Genomic DNA, 24,970 nt, shown 5'->3' on the forward strand with positions numbered 1-24,970 from the left:
GTTTTCAGACAATCTTTATTTATTTATTTACACATCAAGTTCTGTAGGATCAAATTGTGGAGCAAATCTCCAAGGTCATGGAACGTGTCAGCACATGAAATTACAACATAAAAGTAATAACAGTAAAAATAAAATGTTTATGAACCTGAAAAAAGTCAGTCCATAAGTTTATGTAAATGCAATCAACAATACAACAAGAATCAGCTTAATTTTTCAAGGAACTCCTTGACAGAATAGAAGGAGTGAGCCACAAGGAAACTCTTCAGTTTCGATTTGAAAGTGCGTTGATTACTGCTAAGATTTTAGAATTTGGGTGGTAGCTTGTTGAAAATGGATGCAGCAGTATACTGCACACCTTTCTGCACAAGAGTTAAGGAAGGCCGATCCAAATGTAGGTTTGATTTCTGCCAAGTATTAACTGAGTGAAAGCTACTTATTCTTGGGAATAAGCTAATACTGTTAATAAGAAATGACAGTAAGGAATATATATATTGAGAAGCCCATGTCAAAATACACAGACTCATGGACAGAGGTCATCAAGAGGTTCGTGAACTTACACCACTTATTGCCCGAACGGCCCGTTCCTGAGCCAAAAATATCCTTTTAGAATGGGAAGTTACCCCAAAATATAATACTATACAACATAAGTGAATGAAAATAAGCAAAGTAGACTAATTTTCATATCAAATGATCACTCACTTCCGATACCATTCAAATAGTAAAAATGACAACATTAAGTCTTTGAACAAGATCCTGAATGTGGGCTTTCCAAGACAGTTTACTATCTATCTGAACACCTAGAAATTTGAACTGTTCAATTCACTAATCATATGCCCGTTCTGTGAAATTAAAATGTCAGGTTTTGTTGAATTGTCTGTTAGAACTGTAGAAACTGGGTCTTACTGTGGTTTAGAGTTAGTTTATTTTTTACAAGCCTTGAACTTAGATCATGAACTGCTCTATTTGAAACAGAGCCAATGTTGCACACAACATCCTTTACTACCAAGCTAGTGTCGTCAGCAAACAGAAATATTGTAGAGTTACCCATAATACTAGAGGGCATATCACTTATATAAATAAGGAACAGGAGTGGCCCCAACACAGATCACTGATCCCTGGCCCCCCCCCCCCCCCCCCACTCAGCCATATTTTTCTCAGACCCCAATTCACTGCCATTTTCAACATTGTGAATAATGACCTTTTGCTGTCTGTGCAAAAGTAAGAGGTGAACCAGTTTGTGAGCTGCTCCCCGTGTGCCGTAATGGTCCAACTTCTTTTGTGATCGAAACCATCAGATGCCTTAGTTAAATAAAAAAATGTGCCTAGTGTTTGAAACCTTTTGTTTAATCCATCCAGTACCTCACAGAGAAAAGAGAATATAGCATTTTCAGTTGTTAAATGACTTCTAAAGCCGAACTGTACATTTGGTAGCAAATCGTGTAATATAAAATGATCAATTATCCTTACATACACAGCCTTTTCAATACCTTTAGGAAACACTAATGTCATAGAAATAGGTCTAAAATTGCCTATATTATCCCTTTCTCCCTTTTTATAAAGTGACTTTACTACTGAGTACTTTAATTGTTCAGGAAACTGACCATTCCTAAAGGAAAAATTACGAATATGGCTAAATACATGGCTAACATGTGCAGCATAGTACTTTAATATTCTGCTAGGCACTCCTTCATAACCATGAGAGTTTTTAGTCTTCAGTGATTTAATTATTGACTCAATCTCCCCCTTTTCTTTACCACAGAGGAGTATTTCAGACATCAATCTCGGGAAGGCATTTGCCAAGAAACTTATATGATTCCTGTAGAAACTAAATTTTTATTTAATTCACCAGCAATGCTGAGATCATGATTGTTAAATACTATATATATCTGATTTATCAGTAACAGAAATATTTTTGTTATGAACTGACTTCATATCGTCTACCTTGTGCTGCTGACCAGATACTTTCTTCACAACTGACCATATGTTTTTAATTTTATCCTGTGAATTAGCTATTCTATTTGCACACCACATACTCATTGCCTTCCCAATAACATTTTAAGCATCTTGCAGTACTGTTTCTAGTGGGCTACTGTAGCTTGATTGTGACTACTTCTAATATTTTGATATAATTCCCCCTTTGTTCTACATGATATCCTTATCCCACTAGTCAGCCACTTGGGTTGCCTATTGCTGCTAGTACCCCATTCAGAATGTTCTAATGGAAAGCAAATCTCAAAGAGCCTGAGAAATGTGTAAAGGAAAGCATTGTATTTATCATCTATGTTATCGGCACTATAAACATCCTGCCACTCTTGACAAGGTTTAAAAAATTCTCTATTGCTACTTAGTTTGTAATTAATTTACATGTGACATTTGTTTGAGTACAAAAACCTTTTAGTATTAAAATTTGTGCATCATGGTCTGAAAGACCATTCACCCTTTTACTAACAGAATGCCCATCTAGTAATGAAGAATGAATAAAAATGTTGTCTATGGCTGCACTACTGGTCCCCGGCACCCTGTTTGGAAAAAACACAGTCTGCCACAAATCATATGAATGTAGGAGCTGTACCAACATCCTTTTTCTTGCACCATCATATACAAAATTTATATTGAAGTCTCCACAGATAACTAATTTCTGGTACTTCCTACAAAGTGAATAAAGAACCCTCTCTAGTTTGAACAGAAATGCTCTGAAGTCACAGTTAGGGGACCTATAAACAACGACAATTAGAAGTTTAGTTTTACTAAATTCAACTGCCCCTGCACAACATTCAAATATCTTTTCAGTGCAGTTTTGTGATACGTCTATGGACTCAAATGGAATACTGTTTTTTACATACATAGCCACTCACCCACCCCACAAAGAACTTCTTGAAAACCAGCCAGCTAATCTGTATCCTGATCAAGGAAGTCTCTGAATTGTCCAATTATTTAAGTGGTGCTTTGATACACCAATAATTTCAGAATCAACATCTACACTCCTGGAAATGGAAAAAAGAACACATTGACACCGGTGTGTCAGACCCACCATACTTGCTCCAGACACTGCAAGAGGGCTGTACAAGCAATGATCACACGCACGGCACAGCGGACACACCAGGAACCGCGGTGTTGGCCGTCGAATGGCACTAGCTGCGCAGCATTTGTGCACCGCCGCCGTCAGTGTCAGCCAGTTTGCCGTGGCATACGGAGCTCCATCGCAGTCTTTGACACTGGTAGCATGCCGCGACAGCGTGGACGTGAACCGTATGTGCAGTTGATGGACTTTGAGCGAGGGCATATAGTGGGCATGCGGGAGGCCGGGTGGACGTACCGCCGAATTGCTCAACACGTGGGGCGTGAGGTCTCCACAGTAAATCGATGTTGTCGCCAGTGGTCGGCGGAAGGTGCACGTGCCCGTCGACCTGGGACCGGACCGCAGCGATGCACGGATGCACGCCAAGACCGTAGGATCCTACGCAGTGCCGTAGGGGACCGCACCGCCACTTCCCAGCAAATTAGGGACACTGTTGCTCCTAGGGTATCGGCGAGGACCATTCGCAACCGTCTCCATAAAGCTTGGCTACGGTGCCGCACACCGTTAGGCCGTCTTCCGCTCACGCCCCAACATCGTGCAGCCCGCCTCCAGTGGTGTCGCGACAGGCGTGAATGGAGGGACGAATGGAGACGTGTCGTCTTCAGCGATGAGAGTTGCTTCTGCCTTGATGCCAATGATGGTCGTATGCGTGTTTGGCGCCGAACAGGTGAGTGCCACAATCAGGACTGCATACGACCGAGGCACACAGGGCCAACACCTGGCATCATGGTGTGGGGAGCGATCTCCTACACTGGCCGTGCACCACTGGTGATCGTCGAGGGGACACTGAATAGTGCACGGTACATCCAAACCGTCATCGAACCCATCGTTCTACCATTCCTAGACTGGCAAGGGAACTTGCTGTTCCAACAGGACAATGCACGTCCGCATGTATCCCGTGCCACCCAACGTGCTCTAGAAGGTGTAAGTCAACTACCCTGGCCAGCAAGATCTCCAGATCTGTCCCCCATTGAGCATGTTTGGGACCGGATGAAGCGTCGTCTCACGCGGTCTGCACATCCAGCACGAACGCTGGTCCAACTGAGGTGCCAGGTGGAAATGGCATGGCAAGCCGTTCCACAGGACTACATCCAGCATCTCTACGATCGTCTCCATGGGAGAATAGCAGCCTGCATTGCTACGAAAGGTGGATATACACTGTACTAGTGCCGACATTGTGCATGCTCTGTTGCCTGTGTCTATGTGCCTGTGGTTCTGTCAGTGTGATCATGTGATGTATCTGACCCCAGGAATGTGTCAATAAAGTTTCCCCTTCCTGGGACAATGAATTCACGGTGTTCTTATTTCAATTTCCAGGAGTGTATAAGCAGTTGACTAACTTTATCTCTAATACCTCTTATATTTTGATGAAATATGCTAATTCCTTCTCTACCTGTAAACATGATTTCCTCTGGAGGTGAGCCCTTAGTTAGAGGGACTCCCTTTAAGCAGGTGTACCTATCAGCTGACTTCAATGTAAAAAAGGTGCAGCTCTAATACCAACTACTACGGGAATTTTTCCGTGAGTGATCCCACCACCACCACCACCACCCACTGCACTGTCACCTATAAGCTTTGCCAGCCTCCCCTTCCCATACCTATTGAGATGCAGACCATGCCTAGTGAAACCCTATCTACTGATAAACCCTACTGGCACCACTGAAATGTGACCCATGCTGCTCTCTGCCATCAGTGCCCTCTCCAGCCCCATGTTAATATGCCTAACAGCCACATTTAGATGTGGCCGATCATGGTGCTGAAATAGTTGCATGAAATGCGCATTAGTGCCACCAGTTTGAGTAGCTATCTTAACCAGGTCACGACCTACATCAAATTCCCTGTCCCTATCAAGACTGTTCCCTGCTCCACCTACCTACATAATCCTACTTCATAAAATTCCTACATAACTCCTCTATGCTGTCAGTCACTTGAGCCAACCCTGCACCAGGCTTCACAATGCTGGTGACCTGATACTCACTCCCCAACACTTCCTGCAACTGCTGGCCCACACCTCTTCCACGTGAACTACCTAGCAGCAGAACCTTCTTCTTTCTGTTAGACTTTGCAACTGACCTGGACCTCCTAACTGGTGAGGACTGCTGCATGCTCCCTACATCTACAGCTACAAGAGGCTCCTCTCCACTCAACTCTTGACAGTTGGTCAAATCTATTGCAAATATGCGAAGTATAACTGTCTAATACCTCCTCCGTCTAGCTGCCTTCTTGCCAACTGCCAGTTTCCATTCCCCACCACCCTTCATCTTCCTCAACCTATCTAGTCCTCCTTTGCGTGTTGAACTGCACCTGAAGGCCACAGATCTTACACTTCTGTTCCTCTGTCAACTTATTTCTACTGCAGATTCTGAATTCCCAGGAGAGGATCTTGCTAGAATGCCCACTGGCTTCCCCGCTCATCCCCCCCCCCCCCCCCCCCCCCAATGAAAATAGTTTGAGAACAAATCCCACACTGTAACCCACTACTCACAAACCTATGACAGAGTCCACACTTCTCACTCATGGTAAAATTATTTTAAATTATTTTACAGTTACTGAAAAAAAAAAAAAACCTATACCTCCACATTACCTAAGTTCAGTTACACCAGTAGAACTATTTAAAAAACTAACAATAGTGGCCTCAAACTTCTCTGTCTACTAAGAAAGCAACTACTTGTATTTATACTACTACACCACAGCTAATACCAATACCAACAAAACTTCACAAAATTACTAACTAAAACTAAAAATTCAAGCAGCCACTGGAACACTCAACGAAGTTAATATACTGAATGAAAATTTTACTGGAATATTTCACTAGAAACAATAAGAAAAGTCTGCTGAAAACTGAAACACAAAGTTTACTAAAAAACTTCAATGCACAGTAAACTCTAAAAAACACAGCAAGCGAATGTTTCCAGAAGTTTATTAAATCTTTATTTAACTACAAACAGCACTAAACATTGCAAAAACTATTAAATTTAGTAACTGTATAATAGTGTACAAATAACTTTGTCAGTACTTAGCTTTATAACCACTACAGTTGCAACTGCATGCTGCAAAATGTAAACACACTACTGAGGTGTGAAGCTTGGACAAACGACGTAAGCACTCTCACGAATAACAGACCACTCGAGTCAATAACACACAAAGAAAGACTGAGTTTAATGAAAATCCACTAATAAGTTACTTTTACAGCAAATATTAACACAAATAAACTTTGAAATAAGTAACTGAAGATTAAAACTTTATAAAATATTGACGAGCAGTTTCAACAGCAGTCCAGCCACAAGTGATGTCACGCCACCATCCTTCTAATATCCTCATTAAGTGGAATGCAGTGCTCAATTTCCCATACTTATTTCAGTGTGTGCTTCCCATTTAAAATTATTTTGGAGACAGGAACTTTTTGTTGTCTAGACCCTGAAGGTGCTTACCAGATACCTGAACCTGAACAATTTGCGTACCTTTTTTTCACATTATAGTAATTTAGTGCCACTGTCTCACTTGCATTTATCATCAGTGTGTTATTTGAACCAAAATGGAATGTTATTCTCTCAGAATTTGTACAGGTAACTCACATACAATAGAAATATAAGAGGTCCCAGCACAGCCTTGTGACACTCTGTATTTAATTGTTTCATACAGTCAGTAATGCTGAGTTAATTCGTTTAATGGTTTCATATTTTGAATAATGTTGAGTTAATTTGTTGAAACTATGGTGTTGCTCTTCAACCAGCTGCTTTCTTCCATATAGGTGTGATTTTATCCAAATGTTAGATGTTCCTTTCCACGTTATCAAGCTGAGGTAATAGTTTAGTGTGTCTAAGGTATCAGTAGCCTTAGAGAGATCTAGAAATATTCCAGTAACATTTTCACACGCATTACTTAGTTTTTGAAGTACTGCAATGAAATGTTCAAAAATTGCTGTGTCAGGCAATCAGCTGTTGCTGAAATCATGTTGTGCTATAGATACTAATTTGTGCTTTTTGACGAAGTCGAATACTCTTCTTTGAAAATTTTTTGTATGACACTGGAACATTGGGCCTGTAGCCACTTCATTCCTTTTGCCTTTCTGGAATAGCAGTTTGAGTCGGCACTTTTTAGCCACAACGTGAAAATTTCATACAGTCTTATTGAAACATGTGGAGATCTGATTGCTGAACTATTAGCTCACCTTTATAACAACAAAGGTGAGCTAATGGTTCAGCAATGAGATCTTCACATATATTAATAAGGCTGCCTGAGATGCCATCTATTCCAGTGGAGTACTTCATTTTTAGCTCTTATAACTAATAGTACTTCTTTCTATGTTGCTGGAAAAAGAAAGCATGAAGCAAGATTTATGTTGATGTTTTCAGATGATACTGGACAGTTTTTAGTGCAAGGTTAGAATTCAGCAACTAATTGCTCAGTTGTGTTGCTAAAATAAGTATTGAACACATTTTCTATTTACACAGGGTCAGTAATTTCTTTACCATTACAGTGCAATTTAATATTGGAGTTTTGAGGAGAATTGTTATCAGTTTGCAGTTTCACTTTATTCAATACAGCTTTCATTTTGTTATTGGAACTAATTATACAGCAGACATTTGCCTTTACTTTGGGTTCTGTTATAACTTTTTTAAATATCATTTTTTGTTTTTTGAAATATGCAATGTATTCATTACGTACTATGGAAGACTTGGAGACAATCTATGACTTAGTTATAACTTGCAGTTTTTTTTCTGTTAAACCTTCAAGATGTGATCTTCTGCCCCCCTTTTTTTTTTTTTTTTTTTTTTTTTTTTTTTTTTTTTTTTTTTTTTTTTTTTTTTTTTTTTTTTTAAATTGGAAATGACATGAAAATGATTTGAGAAGACATACATAAATATGCAGAACTTTTCAAGTGTGCTTCAACATCTGTACACTTCAGTCCATGTTTCCATCCTTAGTAACAATCATTGTTTCCTTCCTTACTAAATTCTTAAAAGTGCTTAATGTTTTGATGGCTGGAGGCTGTTTGCATAGTTAAGCTCAGTGCTAAAGATATTTCAAGAGGCTGTTTATTGTGGTCAACCTGTGTTGACGTTTGAAGCTGCTTATTCGTGTCTTCATTTGTTTATCAGTATTGTCTCAATAGTGACACTGGATAAGCTTGTGACTCTGATGGGAGAAAGTTGTATGTTGCCAATATAGCTGTAAGATCATAGCTGTTTCAAAGCTGTGCTGAAACCAATCTCCAAATATTATAACTGTTTTGCTCATATCTGTGAGACTGCCTTCAGGTTAGTTAAAGATTTTTTAAAATTTATTTCTTAATCAACCCAGGATTTCTCATTGGCATGCTGTAAAGACAAATAAAAACAGAAAAAAGAGAGAAAAAGAGGATGTGGGTTGTGGACAAAGGGTAGAACCAAGAAGAGAATAGAAAGGCAGGAGCAGGGGAAAAATCAGAAATGTCAGGTAGCTCCAGGAAGATGGTTCAAGAGAATCAAGGGATGCAGTCCAAAATGAGGCAGTTTGCTCTTGATGGATTGTGCATGTTTTTACACACACACACACACACACACACACACAAGGTGGTGTAAAATACGTCATTTTAAGAGAGAGGTGGCAACTCAGCAGTCAGTGTTTTAATACTTTCATGCCATCATATTTCCATGTGATTAAAATGGGGATCGCTTTTCAATGTAATGTACCTGAGGCTTGAAATAGTTTGAAGTAGTGCTTAAAACTTCCTTTGTGTGCTGCCAGGTGAATAATGTATATTTCCTACATGTATAATATCAAATTATTTAAATGGCATTATTTTTTATTTTTCTCTTGATAGAAAACTGCCTAAATGTCTTAAAAGCTAGAGAGCTACAGATTTATCACTGGCTTTTCATGTTTTCCTATGTCAATGCTCCCCAAATGTCTTCTATTTCAGCAGTCGGTAAGTGCTGGTCTTTTTCTATCTCATCTTGTATTGACATTTATTTTTGAATTTAGCATGTACTTTTCCCCCAAATGTTGATTAGGAGATAATCAGAATTTTTTATGTCTGCTTTTTAATGTTGGAAAATTTCTCCTTCTCCTTTTTGTTTACAGGAAATTTATAAATCTGGATTTTTCTTCTTTGAAGATATATTCTATAATGATTTTCGTCATGAAAATAACATCGATTACAGTGCTGTTATTAGAGAATGGGCAGAAAGAAAGAAAATTGGTAATTTTGGAACTGCAGTAATGGAAGAAACTGCATTTATGGATCTGACTGTTCGTTTCGGTTTTCCTTATGTGTATCAGCACTTGGGAAATTGTGAACATCTGATAGTATTCAGTGATGCCAGGTGACGTGTATTGTAACTGAAATCCTACCTTATTTTCTTACAGCCTGAAAATTTTGCTTCTGAATCTTGACAAGCAGATTTGTTTTATCTGTTGTATTTCTCTCCCTCTCAGGCCCGTGACACACACACACACACGAACATGTGTGTGTGCGCGCGCGCACGCACACACACACACACACACACACACACACACACACACACACACACACACACACACAAATCAAATCAAATATAGGTGCACAAAAACCAAAATTCCGTTGATGCTTTTGGGAAGTAAATGTTCAGAGACATAGCATTTATCCAACTTTTTACAGAACGGATGATTTAGATGAAAATAAGTGCAAGGGGCTCAAAAATACTTACACTAGACTACAAGAAATGTTGTAATTTACTTTTTATGCCAGAATTCCATGAGTGAAGTCTATATGTGATTTGTCACTTTTAAGGATCCTTTATAAAAGCTCCACTATGTTTTGCTCAGAAAAATGAGTCCATATTTCCAAAATATTTTGGAAAGATGTCAGACTACAATGAATCTACCATTAAAGGCAATTTGCTTATTGCAGTTCTTGTTGATTGGTGTTATTACACCATTTTTGACTCACTCGGGAAATACGCCTTGAGCTGTTGATTGATTAGTAAGGGCTACTGGTATCAAGTCAGTACAAGGGTTTAATATTCAATATAAACACCATAGCTAGAAGACTTAACCAGTTATTCACTTGGTGGCTCATTAGGTAAGTGTCAGATTACACATTGTAAGGTTTTGGGTTCAGCGCTCTGGTAGTCCTAAGATTTTTTTTCTGTCACTTATCTCTTCATTCACCTTATGCAAATTGTCAAATCGTGCCAGAATTTGAAGTCCACATTAACCCCTCAGCATGAGGCGCTGAGTTACCTTGTTTCTATTATTTTAACAAGAACTTAAAACCCGAGTGTAATCAAGCAACTTATGAACAGACCTTTGAAAACTTAGCCTCTGTTACATCCATTACAGCATGGATAGTTAAGTTTTCAGCCATCAGAAAGCATCCAGTCCTACATTTGTAGCCTGGCTGTAATTTTTGTTCTTGTGGTGGTTACTACTAGATATTGTCTTTACTATGTGGAGCTTTGAATACTCGACATAAAAAAACACACATTCAGCCTGCGTCCTGTTGTTTTTATGGCAATGATTTCCAAAATGGAAATCTATAATCGTCCTGAGTTTGACATTGAATTCAGTGACTCAGAAAGTCCAGAAGGCTGTGATGTTACTTCATTATGGACTGAAAATGAGGACAGTTTATCACATGGTTGACAATTGTTTGCTAGTGGTATGACATTTTCTGTGCTCCACCCAGCTCCTCCAAGATTATTGTTCACAGGAAACCATTATGAAATATGGGTTTCAACTTCATATCTACAAAGAAACTAAAAAATGAATTGTTGGTTTCAGCTCAACTTTGGCTAACTGACTTTGATGGACGTGCTCATAGTCGGAACTGGCTATCAAACACACATCTGAAGGTGTAAGAACTTTACAGTGGGTGTGTTGTCTTCTGACACCCTTGCTGACTGATAAAAATGAGATATCATATTTTAATTTTGCTGATCCCGTGCATAAAACAGAATTCTTTGTCAAAGAGAACTAGTGAACATAGTTATCAGTAATAGTAAGAAAGTGAGGAACATACAGCAAGATGTGAAAATTCACAAAACAAGTAATAAAGGAATACATAGAATAAGTGAAAAACATGTAAAAATCACAGCAGCCCTATTGGCTGGGTGTTGAACTGCTTTGACAGCTGTGGTTCACTTGACATGACACTGCACTACCAACACTATGCAAATACTTAATTCTGCAACTATGTATGATGCTACTCATGTCAGATGCTATATCAGCCCCCTCAGGAGAAATGAAGCATCAATGTCAAGGAAACCAACAGGGAAATGAAAATGTCATACAGAATGTGTTTTCTTCACTGCTGGTTGTTCTGTCAGTCATTCGTCATGGTTGCAGTACTTGTGACTTGCTCTCAGGCTCCAGAAGATTTTGAAGTCTTCCTGGGGTTGTGGACAGGTATGATGCTTCTTTGAATACATACACAGGTTTGACTTTGTTGGGGGAAATAGCCATTGCATTGGTGTTCACAGAGATGTCCAACATCTGCATACCTTTTCGTAACACATGATACAAACCAGTGTTGCAGTGGTGGTTTCATGCTGTCAATACAGAGCCTGACATGGAAGCAGTTGTCTAGATCTTGAAGCACATAACAAGGTGGTGTGCTGTGATGGGAAGCCTTTGAAGGCCAGATCTGAGCGGTATGGTCACTAAGACAATGTTAGACTTCTGACTGGGCTTGTGTGGGTGTATGCAGGGCATCAGTGTCAATGAAATCACACGGAAGATGTCAATAGACTAGCCCTATGGCCAGAGAGTTAATGTCATTTCGGTAGCAAAGGACCATAAGAAGAGCCAATGTCCAAATTGTATCAAGTGAGATGAGCACCAGCTTCACGGAGCCATGCCAACACTCAATCATGCCATTGCTAGTGGGATGGTAACTTTTAGTCTTGTGGTGGACATACCCAGTTCTTGTAGTGGACATACCTGCTAAACTTGGCAAGCTGTCTGAACTAGTCCATCTCAAATTGCTGAGCATGTTCAGTAATGATATGTGGAGGGCAACCAAATCACACTGACACAGTTGTAGAGTCCAGTGTTCAGTAGTAATGTTATGACTGGGCTCTGCCCCTGGCCAGCAGGTGAAATGATCTGTCATAGCGAATAAATAAAATTTACCATTTGATGGAGGAAGCAGACCCAATACATCAATGTGAACATGCAGAAAACATACAGTTACATTCAGAATATCACCGGTTGGTGCATACACGTGGCAAAACACCTTACACTGTTGACATTGTTGTTCCCATTCTCAACAGTCATTTTCTGTCCCTGGTCAAACCAAGCATTGGGACATCAGATGACAGATGGGCATACATTGTGGATGCTGTGAAAAGCTTGTATTCTGAATGCTGATGGAAGAAATGATGGGAAGGTCTTCCAAGGGATATGTCACAGAACAGTCAGGCATCTTCTTCTGGTATATTGACAAGTTGCAGTTGTAATGCTGACATAGCATTGTCATCGAATTTTCGGATCCCTTTATCATCTTTTTACGCTAGGACCAGTGTGGAAAAAGTTAGTAGGGCTCGTCACACTGTTGACATGTGAATGACAGTCGGACACCACATTATCAATGCTTGAAATGTCAGTACTGAACTGCGCTATGAATGTGAAATGGTTGTAATGACGAGGAGAGCATTTGATGCCGTTTCACTTAAATGCATAGATCAACAGTTCATGGCCTGTGAAGACTGCAGATACTCGTGCCTCAGTCTGTGGTTGAAAATATTTAACAGCTGTGTATATCGGCAAGAGCTTGTCATCATAGGTGCTCCACTTTCTCTGACATGGCGATAATTTGTGAGAGAAATATGCCAGGAACCTCTGACCATTGTTGTAGCACTGTGCTGATAGCCATAATAGCTTGTGTCCACTACTAAAGCTAGGGGTGCATCAAGCTTGAGATATGCAAGGAGTGCTGCATCAGCCATACTCTTATTTTGTGCCCTCTGATGTGGAGCACATAGTCTTAGTCCACTGCACTAGGAAATTGCCTTTCTCTTTAGGTCCTACCAGTACTACAGTCAACGGTTCCTGCAATTGTGGTGCGTGAGGTAGGTGTGATGATAAAAGTTCAGCAAGCGTAGAAGCCAATATATTTTCTTGATTGTGGTTGGCCTAGATAGCTGCAAAATTTCTTCAATTTCCTATGTTAAAGGTAGAGAGCACACAGATGAAATTCTGTGTCCCAAGGAGGTAACCTCAGTTTATACTAAAATGAACTTACCAATGTTTGACATGACTCCGTAATGATCGAAATGCATGAACACATCCTACAGGTGTTGTTGATGTTATTCTGGAGTGACCAAAAACACAAGCACATCATCCAGGTACACATGACGCAGACACAGAGCAGATGGCCTTGAAAACAGATTCAATAAACCTTTGCCATGTCTGTGGCTCATTCTGTAACCCAAATGTCATATACATGCTTTCAAACAGCGTGAATGACATTATAATTACAACATTTGGAATGTCTTCTTTCTCCATTGGTATGTGCATATAGGCTTTTGCGCAGTGCAATATACTGAATATTGTTGCACCATGTAATGCATAGTTATAGTCCCTTAACAATGACACAGCATAATGGTCAGACACTGTTGCTGCATTAAGTGCATAATAAACACTGCATCCATTCATTGTTTCGATATAGTGCACCATATTGTGCGGTATTTGCGTGGGCACTCCTGGGGTTTCACAAAAAGACTTAGTAGAGAAACATACTCACCCTCTTGTGCCTGTATGAGTATCAGGTAGTGGATGGCTGCGCTACCGTGAAACAGAGTGACAGTTAACTTGGCAATGCTGTCAACCAATCGGGCGTTCACCACACCCGGCAATAAGTTGTAATGTGCCAAGAGATATGTGTCGATTATAGTTTCTGTAACATCTGTGACAATAAAATTCCAGGTGGATGGATGGTGTAACCTAAGTTCAAGTCCATTCTCTGGATGCTGTAGGTCACGATAGTCAAATTGTTGGCAGCTGGTAGACAGAAGGCAGTTGGTGGCCTGCACTGATGCTTTGAAGAGTGTGGTAGGATACTCTGGTCCAAACCATTGTCCACCAGGTATTTCAGGCCAGGACTTCTGTCGATAATGAAAAGACAATGAGATGGTGATGGGCAGTTGGTTGCTCCTATGACTGACAGATGCCGGCATTTGGATGAAACTCCAGTGGCACCAACATACAGCCTGCTCACCTGAGGAGAGTTAGTGTTGCTGGCTGATGGGCTCCTCGAATATCTGCGGTAGCGCCCTCTTGTTTCTTATAGCGCCACCTTATGACAACAGCCCACCAACCTGCAAGCATAATGTTTCCAACTTTGCTGCGAGTGAGTTGTAATTGGCATGCAGTACTGTCACTGTGGCTTTTGTACTACTGCATTGTGCCACAACTGTGCAAAATTGGGCTGGGTTGATGGCTTCCTGTATGCAGTCTCCCAGTTCTGCCATAGTGTCCAATGACAAATTTGTTTGAGATGCCACTATTGCCTTTACCTGTGGTAGTAATCTGCCACTCCACAGAGTGTGTAATAGACAGAGTATGCAATAAGTATAATGACGATATCTACCTTGCTGCACAGATGCTTTAGATATTGCAATTACTTAATGTCTCCATTATCCTGTTGCTTAAGAATTTGGCATATACTATTTCTCTTGTGAGGCAGTGACTTTCCATATCAATTCTGTCATTAAGTTCTCATAGAAATTAGCCTCCAGGGGTCCAGTGATGATGCGTTGCACCTCAGCTGTGAAGTGGTGATACAGTTGGCTCACTACGAGGGCGAACTTTGTTGCATCAGCTGTGATTTTGCTGTAGCAAGAACTTGCTTTCACCTGTGAAAACCACAGTACGGGGCTATTAGGCCAAAATGGAAGTAACTGTACCTCTAGTTTTGACACTGTTGATTCTTCTAAGATCCCATACACTTCTTACAAAATCAGTTGCAGTTCAGTTCCTTCCAGACCATATCGGGGTTACCACTTGTTGCTTTCAGCTCAACTTCGGCTGACTACCGTATTTACTCAAATCCAAGCTGCACTTTTTTTACAGGTTTTTGTAATCCAAAAAACTGCCTGCAGCTTAGAATCGAGTGCAAAGCAATCGGAAGTTCTGAAAAATGTTGGTGGATGCCGCCACAACTAACTTCTGCTGTCGAATATATGTAGCGCTACACAGGCAATCTTTGTAGGCACAAAGATAAATACTGGCACCAAAACCTCTGCGTCAGTAAGTAAATTAAAAAAAAGGTGGAAGACGAGCTTTCTTCTCCGCCATGAGTTTCGACCACTGCATTTTCATACATTATCCAACGAAGTAAATACAAATTCTGTATTGTTCATCTTTGAATGTAGCAGCATTTCAATGTACTACGAAAATCCGACTGGCAAGACTGTTTGACATGTTTGTCATAATGGCCAACTCTACGTTCTGAATTTTTCGTACCTGTGAGAAGAGATAGTTGCTAATAGGAACTTCTATGAAGTATTCTCTTCACCATAAGAATAATATGAATATAAACATTTTGCCATGTATTGTTTCGTGTTTGCTGCTATCTCATTTAAATCCTGTCTGCCTAATAAACTACGAAACTATAGTGAGACAACAGCAAACGCGGAAGAATATACATATCATGTCATGTTTATATTGGTATTATTCTTATGCTTAATAGTGATACAGTCAGAAATGAAGCATGGCAAGTGACTAGATTTTTAAATCTAAGATGACTCTAATTTCTGTGCAGAATGTAATGTACTAAAGAGGTGCCTGCAAAGATTTTCAAACGGAGAAAAATTTTCGCTTAACTCTCGTTCAGAACATCTTCTATCATACGCTGTCTATTATTTGGTTCTTGTTGATCATTATCAAAGGAAGCAGCAGTGTAAGTAACAACAAATAGCAGTCTCTTGCATTGTTTCACTAATGAGACGATCCTCTCTCTCTCTCTCTCTCTCTCTCTCTCTCTCTCTCTCTCTTTTAAGCAGTGGTAGTGCGCACAAAAGCAAGCGGCGACAGGCCGTAAACACGCATTATCAGAATGCGAGAAACAATGTATGACACAGTACAGTAATTTATTTTCAGCTTAGAGTGACGTAAACACCTATAACAAAGAGACTGGCACTTATCAGATCAAAGAAAAATAAGCAATCAATTCAAACCAGACAAAGCACATGGATAAGGAAGGATACCCATATAAATACAGACGGACTGCCTGACGCATAGCAATGACTACCTGGTAAAGCTTAACTGCTAAGCTTACGACTCGAGCCAAACTACTGTAGCTGTATCGTCATTCATTCGACCTAAATTGTGTCGCATATTACAATGGACTAACTTTGTTTCAATTTGGAGATGCAGCCTAAAACTTTTCTTTCCTCTTGAATTTCGAGTCTCAAATTTCAGGTGTGGCTTAGATTCGGGAAATTTTTTTTCCTTGATTTCGAGTCTCATTTTTCAGGTGCGGCTTAGCTTTGAGTGCAGCTTAGATTCGAGTAAATACGGTAACTTTTGCTTGGATGTGTTTATTAGCAGAAAACTAGCAATCAAACATTCATCTGGAGGTGTAAGAACTTTATATTTGGTACATCGTGTACTGACATCCTTGCTAATCGATAGAAAAAAGATCCATATTTTAACATACTGATCCCTTGCAGAAAACATAATTCTTTGTCAAAGGGAATTACTGAAGCTGGTCAGTGTGGCCGCGCGGTTCTAGGCGCTTCAGTCTGGAACCGCGCGACCACTACGGTTGCAGGTTTGAATCCTGCCTCGGGCATGGATGTATGTGATGTCCTTAGGTTAGTTAGGTTTAAGTAGTTCTAAGTTCTAGGGGACTGATGACCTCAGAAGTTAAGTCCCGTAGTGCTCAGAGCCATTTGAAACTTTTTTTTTTTTTTAATTAGTGAATGTAGTCACCAGTAACAGTGAGAAAACAAGGCGCAAACAACAAGATATAAAAATTCATGAAACAACGAATAAAAGGAATAAATACACAAAAACACAGTGCCTCTGGCAGCTGGGCATGCAACTGCTTTGACAGCTGCAGTTCACTTGGTTACATCATGTGACACTGCACTGGGAGCACTATGTGAACAATTAATTCTGCACTAGCTCATGACAACACTAGTGTCAGGCATTATAGAGTTTAAATGTCAGCCTAGTAGAGCACTGCTGTGTTCAGACAAGTCTGTGGGTTGTGACAATTCCTTATTAGAGGTTTTGTTTTTCAAACTAACATCTATTACTGACCTAAACAAATGAATATTATTATGGAGATCAATAAATAATTCAATGATTAGGGCCTGCAGGTGAATGTCAAAAACTCTCAGTTATTGGCATTGATAACTGACTCTTCTTATTACTCCTATGTAAATAATATAAATAGTACACTGAAGAGCCAAAGAAATTGGTACACCTGCCTAATATTGTGTAGGGCACCCCCGAGCACGCAGAAGTGCTGCAGTATGACATTGCATGGACTTGATTAATGTCTAAAGTAATGCTGGAGGGAATTGTCACCATGAATCCTGCAGGGCTGTCCATAAAACTATAAGAGTACGAGGGGTGGAGATCTCTTCTGAATGCATGTTGCAAGGCATCTCCGATATGCTCAATAATATTCATGTCTGGGTGTTTGGTGGCCATTGGAAGTATTTAAACTCAGAAGAGTGTTCCTGGGGCTACTCTGTAGCAGTTCACGATGTGTGGGGTGTCACATTGTCCTGCTGGAATTGCCCAAGTCTGTCGCAATGCGCAGTGGACATGAATGGATGCAGGTGATCAGACAGAATGCTTACGTACGTGTCACCTGTCAGAGTCTTATCTAGACGTATCAGGGGTCCCATATCACTTCAAATGCACAAGCCCCACACAATTACAGAGCCTCCACCAGCTTGAAGAGTCCCTTGCTGACATGCAGGATCTATGGATTCATGGAGTTGTCTTCATACCCGCACATGTCCATCCGCTCGATACAATTTGAAACGAGATTCGTCCGACCAGGCAACATGTTTCCAGTCATCAGCAGTCCAATGCCAATGTTGACGGGCCCAGGCGAGGTGTAAAGATTTATGTGGTGCAGTCATTCATGGTACAAGAGTGGGCCTTCAGCTCCGAAAGCCCATGTCGATGACATTTCGTTGAATGGTTTGTTCACTGACACTTGTTGAGGCCCCAGCATTGAAATCTGCAGCAGTTTGCAGAAGGGTTGCACTTTCGTCACATTGAACAATTCTCTTCAGTAATTGTTGGTCCCATTCTTACATGATCTTTTCCATCAGCAGCTATGTCAGAGATTTGATGTTTTACCAGATTTCTGATATTCACAATAAGTTGTGAATTGGTCGTACGCGAAAATCCCCACTTCATTGCTACCTCGGAGATGCTGTGTCCCATCACTTGCGTGCCAACTATAGCACCATGTTCAAACTCACTTAAATCTCTATAACTTGCCATTGTAGCAGCAGTAACCAATCTAACAACTGTGCCAGACACTTGTTGCCTTATATAGGTGTTGCCGACCACAGCGCCTTATTCTGCCTGTTTACATATCTCTGCATCTGAATACACATGACTATACAAGTTTCTTTGGTGCTTCAGTGTATATTGGCAACAGAAACTGGTAACTAATTTGATCTTTGGTGAGTAAACTATGGTAAGTTTGTATGTGGAAATATCAGGTGTATCTTGTATTTCCCCGTATTTAGCTGTCAAGAATAGTCCCTAGCCAACCACTAACAATCTGTCTATATCCTTTTTTTAACCACTGCATTGACTTAGGGGATGTGCAACAGAAATACACTCAAACAGAATATTGTTGTTACAGAGGTCAATAAGATTTATGCATTCAAGTGTCTGTGCAACATAAATAATTAACAGCATATTCTTTGCATCAATTTCAGTTAATCAGATGAAACAAGGAAGTGTAGGAATGTACATAACAACAACTCCTGGACAAAATTTGCCTATTTTTGGCAAATAGCAAAATTAGAAACATTAGAATGAAGTCCATTTCTCAATGGTGTGATTTGGTGTAACAAACTGCCTAACTTATCAGTAACATGAAACAAAAATAATTTTAACAGGAATTTTAAAAAATTTTCAATAGAAAAATTTTATATTCATTTTAAAAAGTTGGGAATTCTGGTGTAGTGCATAGCCCAGATACAAAAGCCCTAAATACATTTTTAATTGATTTTGAATTGGGCACATAGCTGTACAGATTTTTTTCAGTTCCTATGTGATGGAATAGATTTCAGAGTGCAAAATCCACTATACATCATTGATAAAGGCTGTAGAAAATCATGTTCAGTTGCTAAAGCCACTAAGTGCACGTTGTTTTTGACTGCAAAGCCTCCTAAATGAACAATGCTTGTGAAAGGGGCCAAGTTCGACAGGCACAGTGGTCACCATACCATGTCGGGATGCCAAGCTACAGACTTACCAGTCTAGACATTCAAAGCTGTCTTTCAGTTTATTACAATTATAAGGTATATTTTAATTATTCAGAGCTATTTTGGCTGCTCTGTAGTGAATGCAATATGCATCAATGAAGCTCTTGTTGCTGCCGCATTGTCGAAAAATGCTCCAATAAATACTGTTCAGCTGATCAGCAGTGTGTTTGTTAGTGTATTTACATGAGATTTTCGTAGAATATGAGTGATTTTGTGGATGGTTTAAATGAAGAAGCTGGTACAAATGGAGTGGGAATAATTGAAATAGTAGGAATTCTGCAAGAATTTGAGTCTGTAGCAGTAGTTACAAATGACCAGAACCAAACTGAGGGCGACAGTCCCTCCCAGAAATGGAAAAGGCACCCTGATCAGTGAAAGAGAAATATTTCCAAATCTGAAAGATAAGAACATGAAAAGTATTACTAAAGCAGTGTTATGTAGTGAAAACTGTGTTGACATTAATTGTTATCACAGAATCTCAACTAATTTGTGGTACAGTCTATGTTCTCCTCTACACAGTGGTGTAGTCTGACCAATTTAATGGACAGTTCCTGTAAAATTGAAACTCGTAGCTGTATGGAAACAAAGGAAAAGTGTAGTGCATAGGAAAAGTGTAGAAAATTTGTATCAAATGCAGTAGATATCGCAGGAAGCAGCAAGGAGTGCACGTGGCCGCATGTAGTTATACTATGCACTTCATTTACACAGTTGCCAGATTGCTCCCAGTTTCAGTTACACTGAAGTTGTCCATTGGGGAGAATTTTGAGCAACCACTGGAGAAAGGAGTGAAATTTTCTATCAGTCATCTGGTTTAATCACTCCTTTTTATATACACTACTTGATTTTTTAACTTAGCTTGTTGTGCTTATCATCCCTTTTATTTTATCTGCATGTACAGATACTGCTTCTACGTACTTGAGTGTGGGACTTTGTTTCAGATACAAAGCAAAGGCTTTTCCAAAGAAGCCTGATTGTAGACATCCCTTTGTAAACTAAGGTGTAACGAACCTACCATGCAAGATGTAAGAAAAATTCACTAGATGCTTTACAAGAAAAGGACTCGGGAGTGGCAGAGCAACACCACAGCTCAACATGTCTCTACCATGTCCCCTAAAAGAAAATCTGGTGAGGACGAAGAAAGGAAATGAACCATCACCAACCATTTTTCTTTTCCAAAAAAGAGGTGTGAGGAGATGGAAAATGTTGCTGTTTGCAAAGTGGCTATTTTGTCAGTTTTACAAATTAGAAAGAAATATTTTGTAGAACAACCCAGTAAACCTTTACTGGATTGTTCCACAAAATATTAGACCAAGATGCAGTTCTTACTGGAGGCAACAGGAGAACAGGGTGTATAGGACCTGGGACAACTGTGAGATCCGGGAAAAACCCGGGAATTTTTTTATCCAGGAGAAAACCGGGATATATTTAAAATTCCGGGAATTTTTCATTGTTTTAGTTTTCAATTAAATTTTTGTAATTTTGACTGATAAGAACCGATACTCTAACAAAGGATATTACTGTATCCCACTACTGCAGAATAGTACTTCAACAATAAAACATAAGGGAGAGAAAAAAACAAAAATAAATTCACCATGGAGCTAGAAAAGAATGGTCAGCTTCCATTTCTGGATGTCCTGGTGAAGAAGAAGGCGGATGGCACCTTCAGCCACAATGTGTACCGAAAGCCAACACACACAGACTTATACCTACAGGCCGACAGCTGCCACCACCAAGCACAAAAGACCGGGGTGCTTAGAACACTCGTACACCGAGCCCAGACACTGTCTGATTCTGACAGCCTGGCAGAGGAACTTGAACATCTTCAAAAAGTGTTTGCTAACAATGGATTCTCATCCAGGGACATCCGCAGAGCTCTACATCCCACCAGACGTCAGGATACACCGGAGAATGAGCAAGCAGAAGAAATCAAGAAGCTGGCATTTTTACCGTATGCCGGGCCTGTTTCTGCCAAGATCAGCAGAATACTAATGAAACATAACATCAAGAGTGTCTTCTGCCCACCTAGAAAAATCAGGGCTTTACTTGGAACAGTCAAAGATGACATGGGCTTAAGGAAGCCTGGCATTTACAATATTCCTTGTGAATGCGGTATGTCTTACATTGGCCAAACGATGAGAATGGTGGAAATCAGATGTAAGGAACACCAGCGACATACCAGGCTAAGGCAGGCCGCAAAATCAGCAGTAGCAAAACACTGCCTAGAGTTGGAACATTCCATGGATTATGAGAACACCAAGGTCATGGTCCAGCCCCCCAGGTTCTGGGATAGTGTCATCACTGAATCTATAGAAATAAAGATGGCACAAAACCTGATTAACCGGGAAGCAGGATACCAGCTAAGCACTGCGTGGAACCCGGCATTTGAACTGCTGAAGCAATACTGGAGAAAATATGTTTCCAACACCAACAACGAGCCTCAGACATCCGCACACTGCGGGCATGAACCAAGAAGGGAACACCAGGAAACCTCAGCCGCTGTCGGAGGCGGCCAGAGTGGGCGCGGACGGAATAGGGAACGTCCAGAGCGGCAGGGGAGTGCCACTCATGGGTGCGGACTGAGAAGGCAACACCAGGAGGCCACGACCGCAGTTGGAGGCGGCCGGAGTGGGCGCGAACGGAACAGGGAACACCTAGAGTGGCAGGATAGCGCGACTCGCGGGCGCGGACCGATTAGGGAACGGCAAACAGAACACCAGGCACCGGGCAGGCATAAATATGCGACCCGGTCCAGCAAGCAGCCAGTCTCAGGGATCACCTGATGAAGACGTCAAGTAATGACGTCAAAATATCGTGTTTGGAAGACGCTGATATCCGGCAGAAAACCCGATTTCCACGAGATGTCATCAAATGCCAGGAAAGTCTAAGAAATTACATTACGAAAATAACTTAAATTGCAAAGTAAATGCGCCGTATATAACAATGACACACATTGCTCATACAAGCATCTGCCAATTGAAAACGTGTCAAAGGCTTTAGGAAGACTATGCAGTGCTTCATAACAACAAATTACCTCCAGTGAGCGTGAAGTCGCATCTGTTTACATTTGATTTGTTTTAGCATCTATGCGCGGTCTCATGCACTTGCGCAGTTGAGTCACGTTTAAGTAATAGATTGTCCCACGTCTGGCAACAGGAATGTGGCTGTTGGCTGTGCAAGCAGTCGCGGCAAGCAGCTAGATGCTACCAGGAAAAGGAGGCGCCAAATTCATATTCTTGAGGAAAAAAACTTGTTTCACAAAGCACCTAGTATCCAGCGCATGTTTGTCTAGCGATTATTCATATGATTTTGAAATGCTTCAATGTTGGTTGTGAACATTTTTGAACACACTTTAAGTTGATTTCTGAATGAATCATAAGCTGACTTTTGAATGCATGTGTAGTGTTCGTGATGTCTCTGTCAGGAGAATCCTCGTCGTATCTAGAAATAAACTTTCCGCAGACAAAAGGGGACGGGGCTATACGAGCTGAGGGAGTAAAGCCGAACGGTTGAATGCCAATTGCTGTCCGATTATGTGGTTGATTGGGTTTGCGAAAGATCAGCATTGTTATAATTACTAGCGAAATCCATAGATTCAGACTACCAGAATGGAAATAAACGATTGACAGGAATAACAGGTGAGAAAGATCACGTATTATCTTCTCGGCGTGTCCAAGAAAATGAAATTTTGACAGGAAATTTTTGGCCAGATCGCTACACTAGTACGGACCAGTAGTACAGTCCCCGGCTAGCAGCCGCGTAAGTTCTATTCTGGAAGTAATGCGGAAAACGTGTTGTTCGAACATGTAATAATGCCTAACCGGGAAATAATCGCGGGATAACTAAACCTGTGATTCTGGCAGGGTTAGTGAAGTTAATCGGTGAACAGATTTTGACAGTGGTAGCAATAGCTACAGAATTGGTGATGACAAGATTGTTTGTTAGAACGAGGAAGGAGAAGAAACGGTGACATCATGCAAATTATGGAAGAATAAGGCGATTCCAAATTTATATAAAAATTTCGTAATACTACTTTTCGATCTCATGCTTGAGAAGCTGGTGCGTATAAATGAAAAGTGAAACTATTTTCTAACATCAAGCGTTTTGCTTGTAGTAGGCCTAACACGCATTTGATATTGGTACTTATTGGATTATATTCTGTCGTTTTATAAAAATGGCCATTTGTGCCAAAACAGTCTCACCACATCAGTCTTGGGTATTATTTGTATTAACAGATTTTTCAGTATTAGGTAACAACATTTCGATTTTTTATGTAGTAGAACGTTTGATGAAATTTGATGAGGTAATAGATTCTTTTGCAGAAAGGAAAGCACGTCATGTAAAGCTGTAGCAAGATTAGAGAGAAAAAAATGCTAGGAACTAAGGTTTGAAGAAATGTGTAATTTCTTGCCTATCTCTAGTCAGTATTGGTTTTATATATCCTATATTTAATTTTATGTCAAACAAAACAGCAAGTTATTAACTAATAGGCAATAAAGAGTGCAAATTTTCTGAAGAGTTCTTGTTCTCCTGATTACAAATAATAAACAGTGGTAAGACTGTCACAGCTATGGTTTGTGAGCTTGGCTGGTAATCTTTAAAACAAAGGTGTTGTGGTAAGATCTTTTCACATAACTTCAATCTCAAATTTTCTCCTCCAAATGTGAAAATAATTTTTTTGATTCCTGCCTGCATAGGAAGAAATAATCATTGTAACAAAATAAGATAAATCAGAGCTTACTTGGAAAGATTTAAGTATTCAGTTTGCCCACGTGCTGCTCAAGAATAGAATGGTAGAGAAATAGTGTGAAAGTGGTTCATTGAAGCCTCTGCCAGTCACTTGAATGTGGGGCTCAGAGTAGCCGTGTAGATGTAGATGTCTCCAGTTCACATTTTGAGGCATGATTTAAACACCCCAATTGTTTCTTCATTTATGTGTCCGACTATCTTCTATTGAAGCTCAGTTCTATTGTGGCAAATATCATATGACTGAACTTGCAGATAATATTAATAATAACCTCATACTTTTTACAGATAATGTGGTTACTTATAATGAAGTACTGTCTGAAAAAAGCAGCATAAATATTCAGTCAGATCTTGATAAATGACTACAGTATCAGTGAGTCACAGCTGAAATTAGCCAACACACACAAATGCGTGGGTGTAACACTTTGTAAGCATATGAAATGGAATGATCTCAGACTCAGTTGTGGGTAAAGCAGGTAGCAGGCTTTGATTTATTGGTAGAATACTTGAGAAGTGCAGTCAGTCTACAAAGGAGGTTGCCCCACACTCCGTATGTGAATGGAATGGAAAGAAACCTTAGTAACTGGTTCAAAGGCATGTACCCTCTGCGATGCATTGAACAGTGGTTTTCAGAGTATAAATATGAATGTGGATTAATACTACATCTCTGACCACCATGGTCAAAGAGACCATTCAATATTTTACTAATAAT

General features: G+C 40.2%; 1 protein-coding gene across 1 annotated transcript in view; it reads left to right on the plus strand.

The window, feature by feature from the left end:
• Positions 1-24,970, plus strand: part of LOC124799149 — a 162,484-nt gene that overhangs the window by 102,330 nt on the left and 35,184 nt on the right. The window contains exon 4 of the mRNA XM_047262687.1: positions 9,146-9,387. Coding sequence (XP_047118643.1) covers positions 9,146-9,387 — 242 coding nt within the window. The remainder of the gene's footprint in view (positions 1-9,145; positions 9,388-24,970) is intronic.

This window comes from Schistocerca piceifrons, chromosome 5 (genome assembly GCF_021461385.2).
Source record: "Schistocerca piceifrons isolate TAMUIC-IGC-003096 chromosome 5, iqSchPice1.1, whole genome shotgun sequence".
Classification (NCBI taxonomy): domain Eukaryota; kingdom Metazoa; phylum Arthropoda; class Insecta; order Orthoptera; family Acrididae; genus Schistocerca; species Schistocerca piceifrons.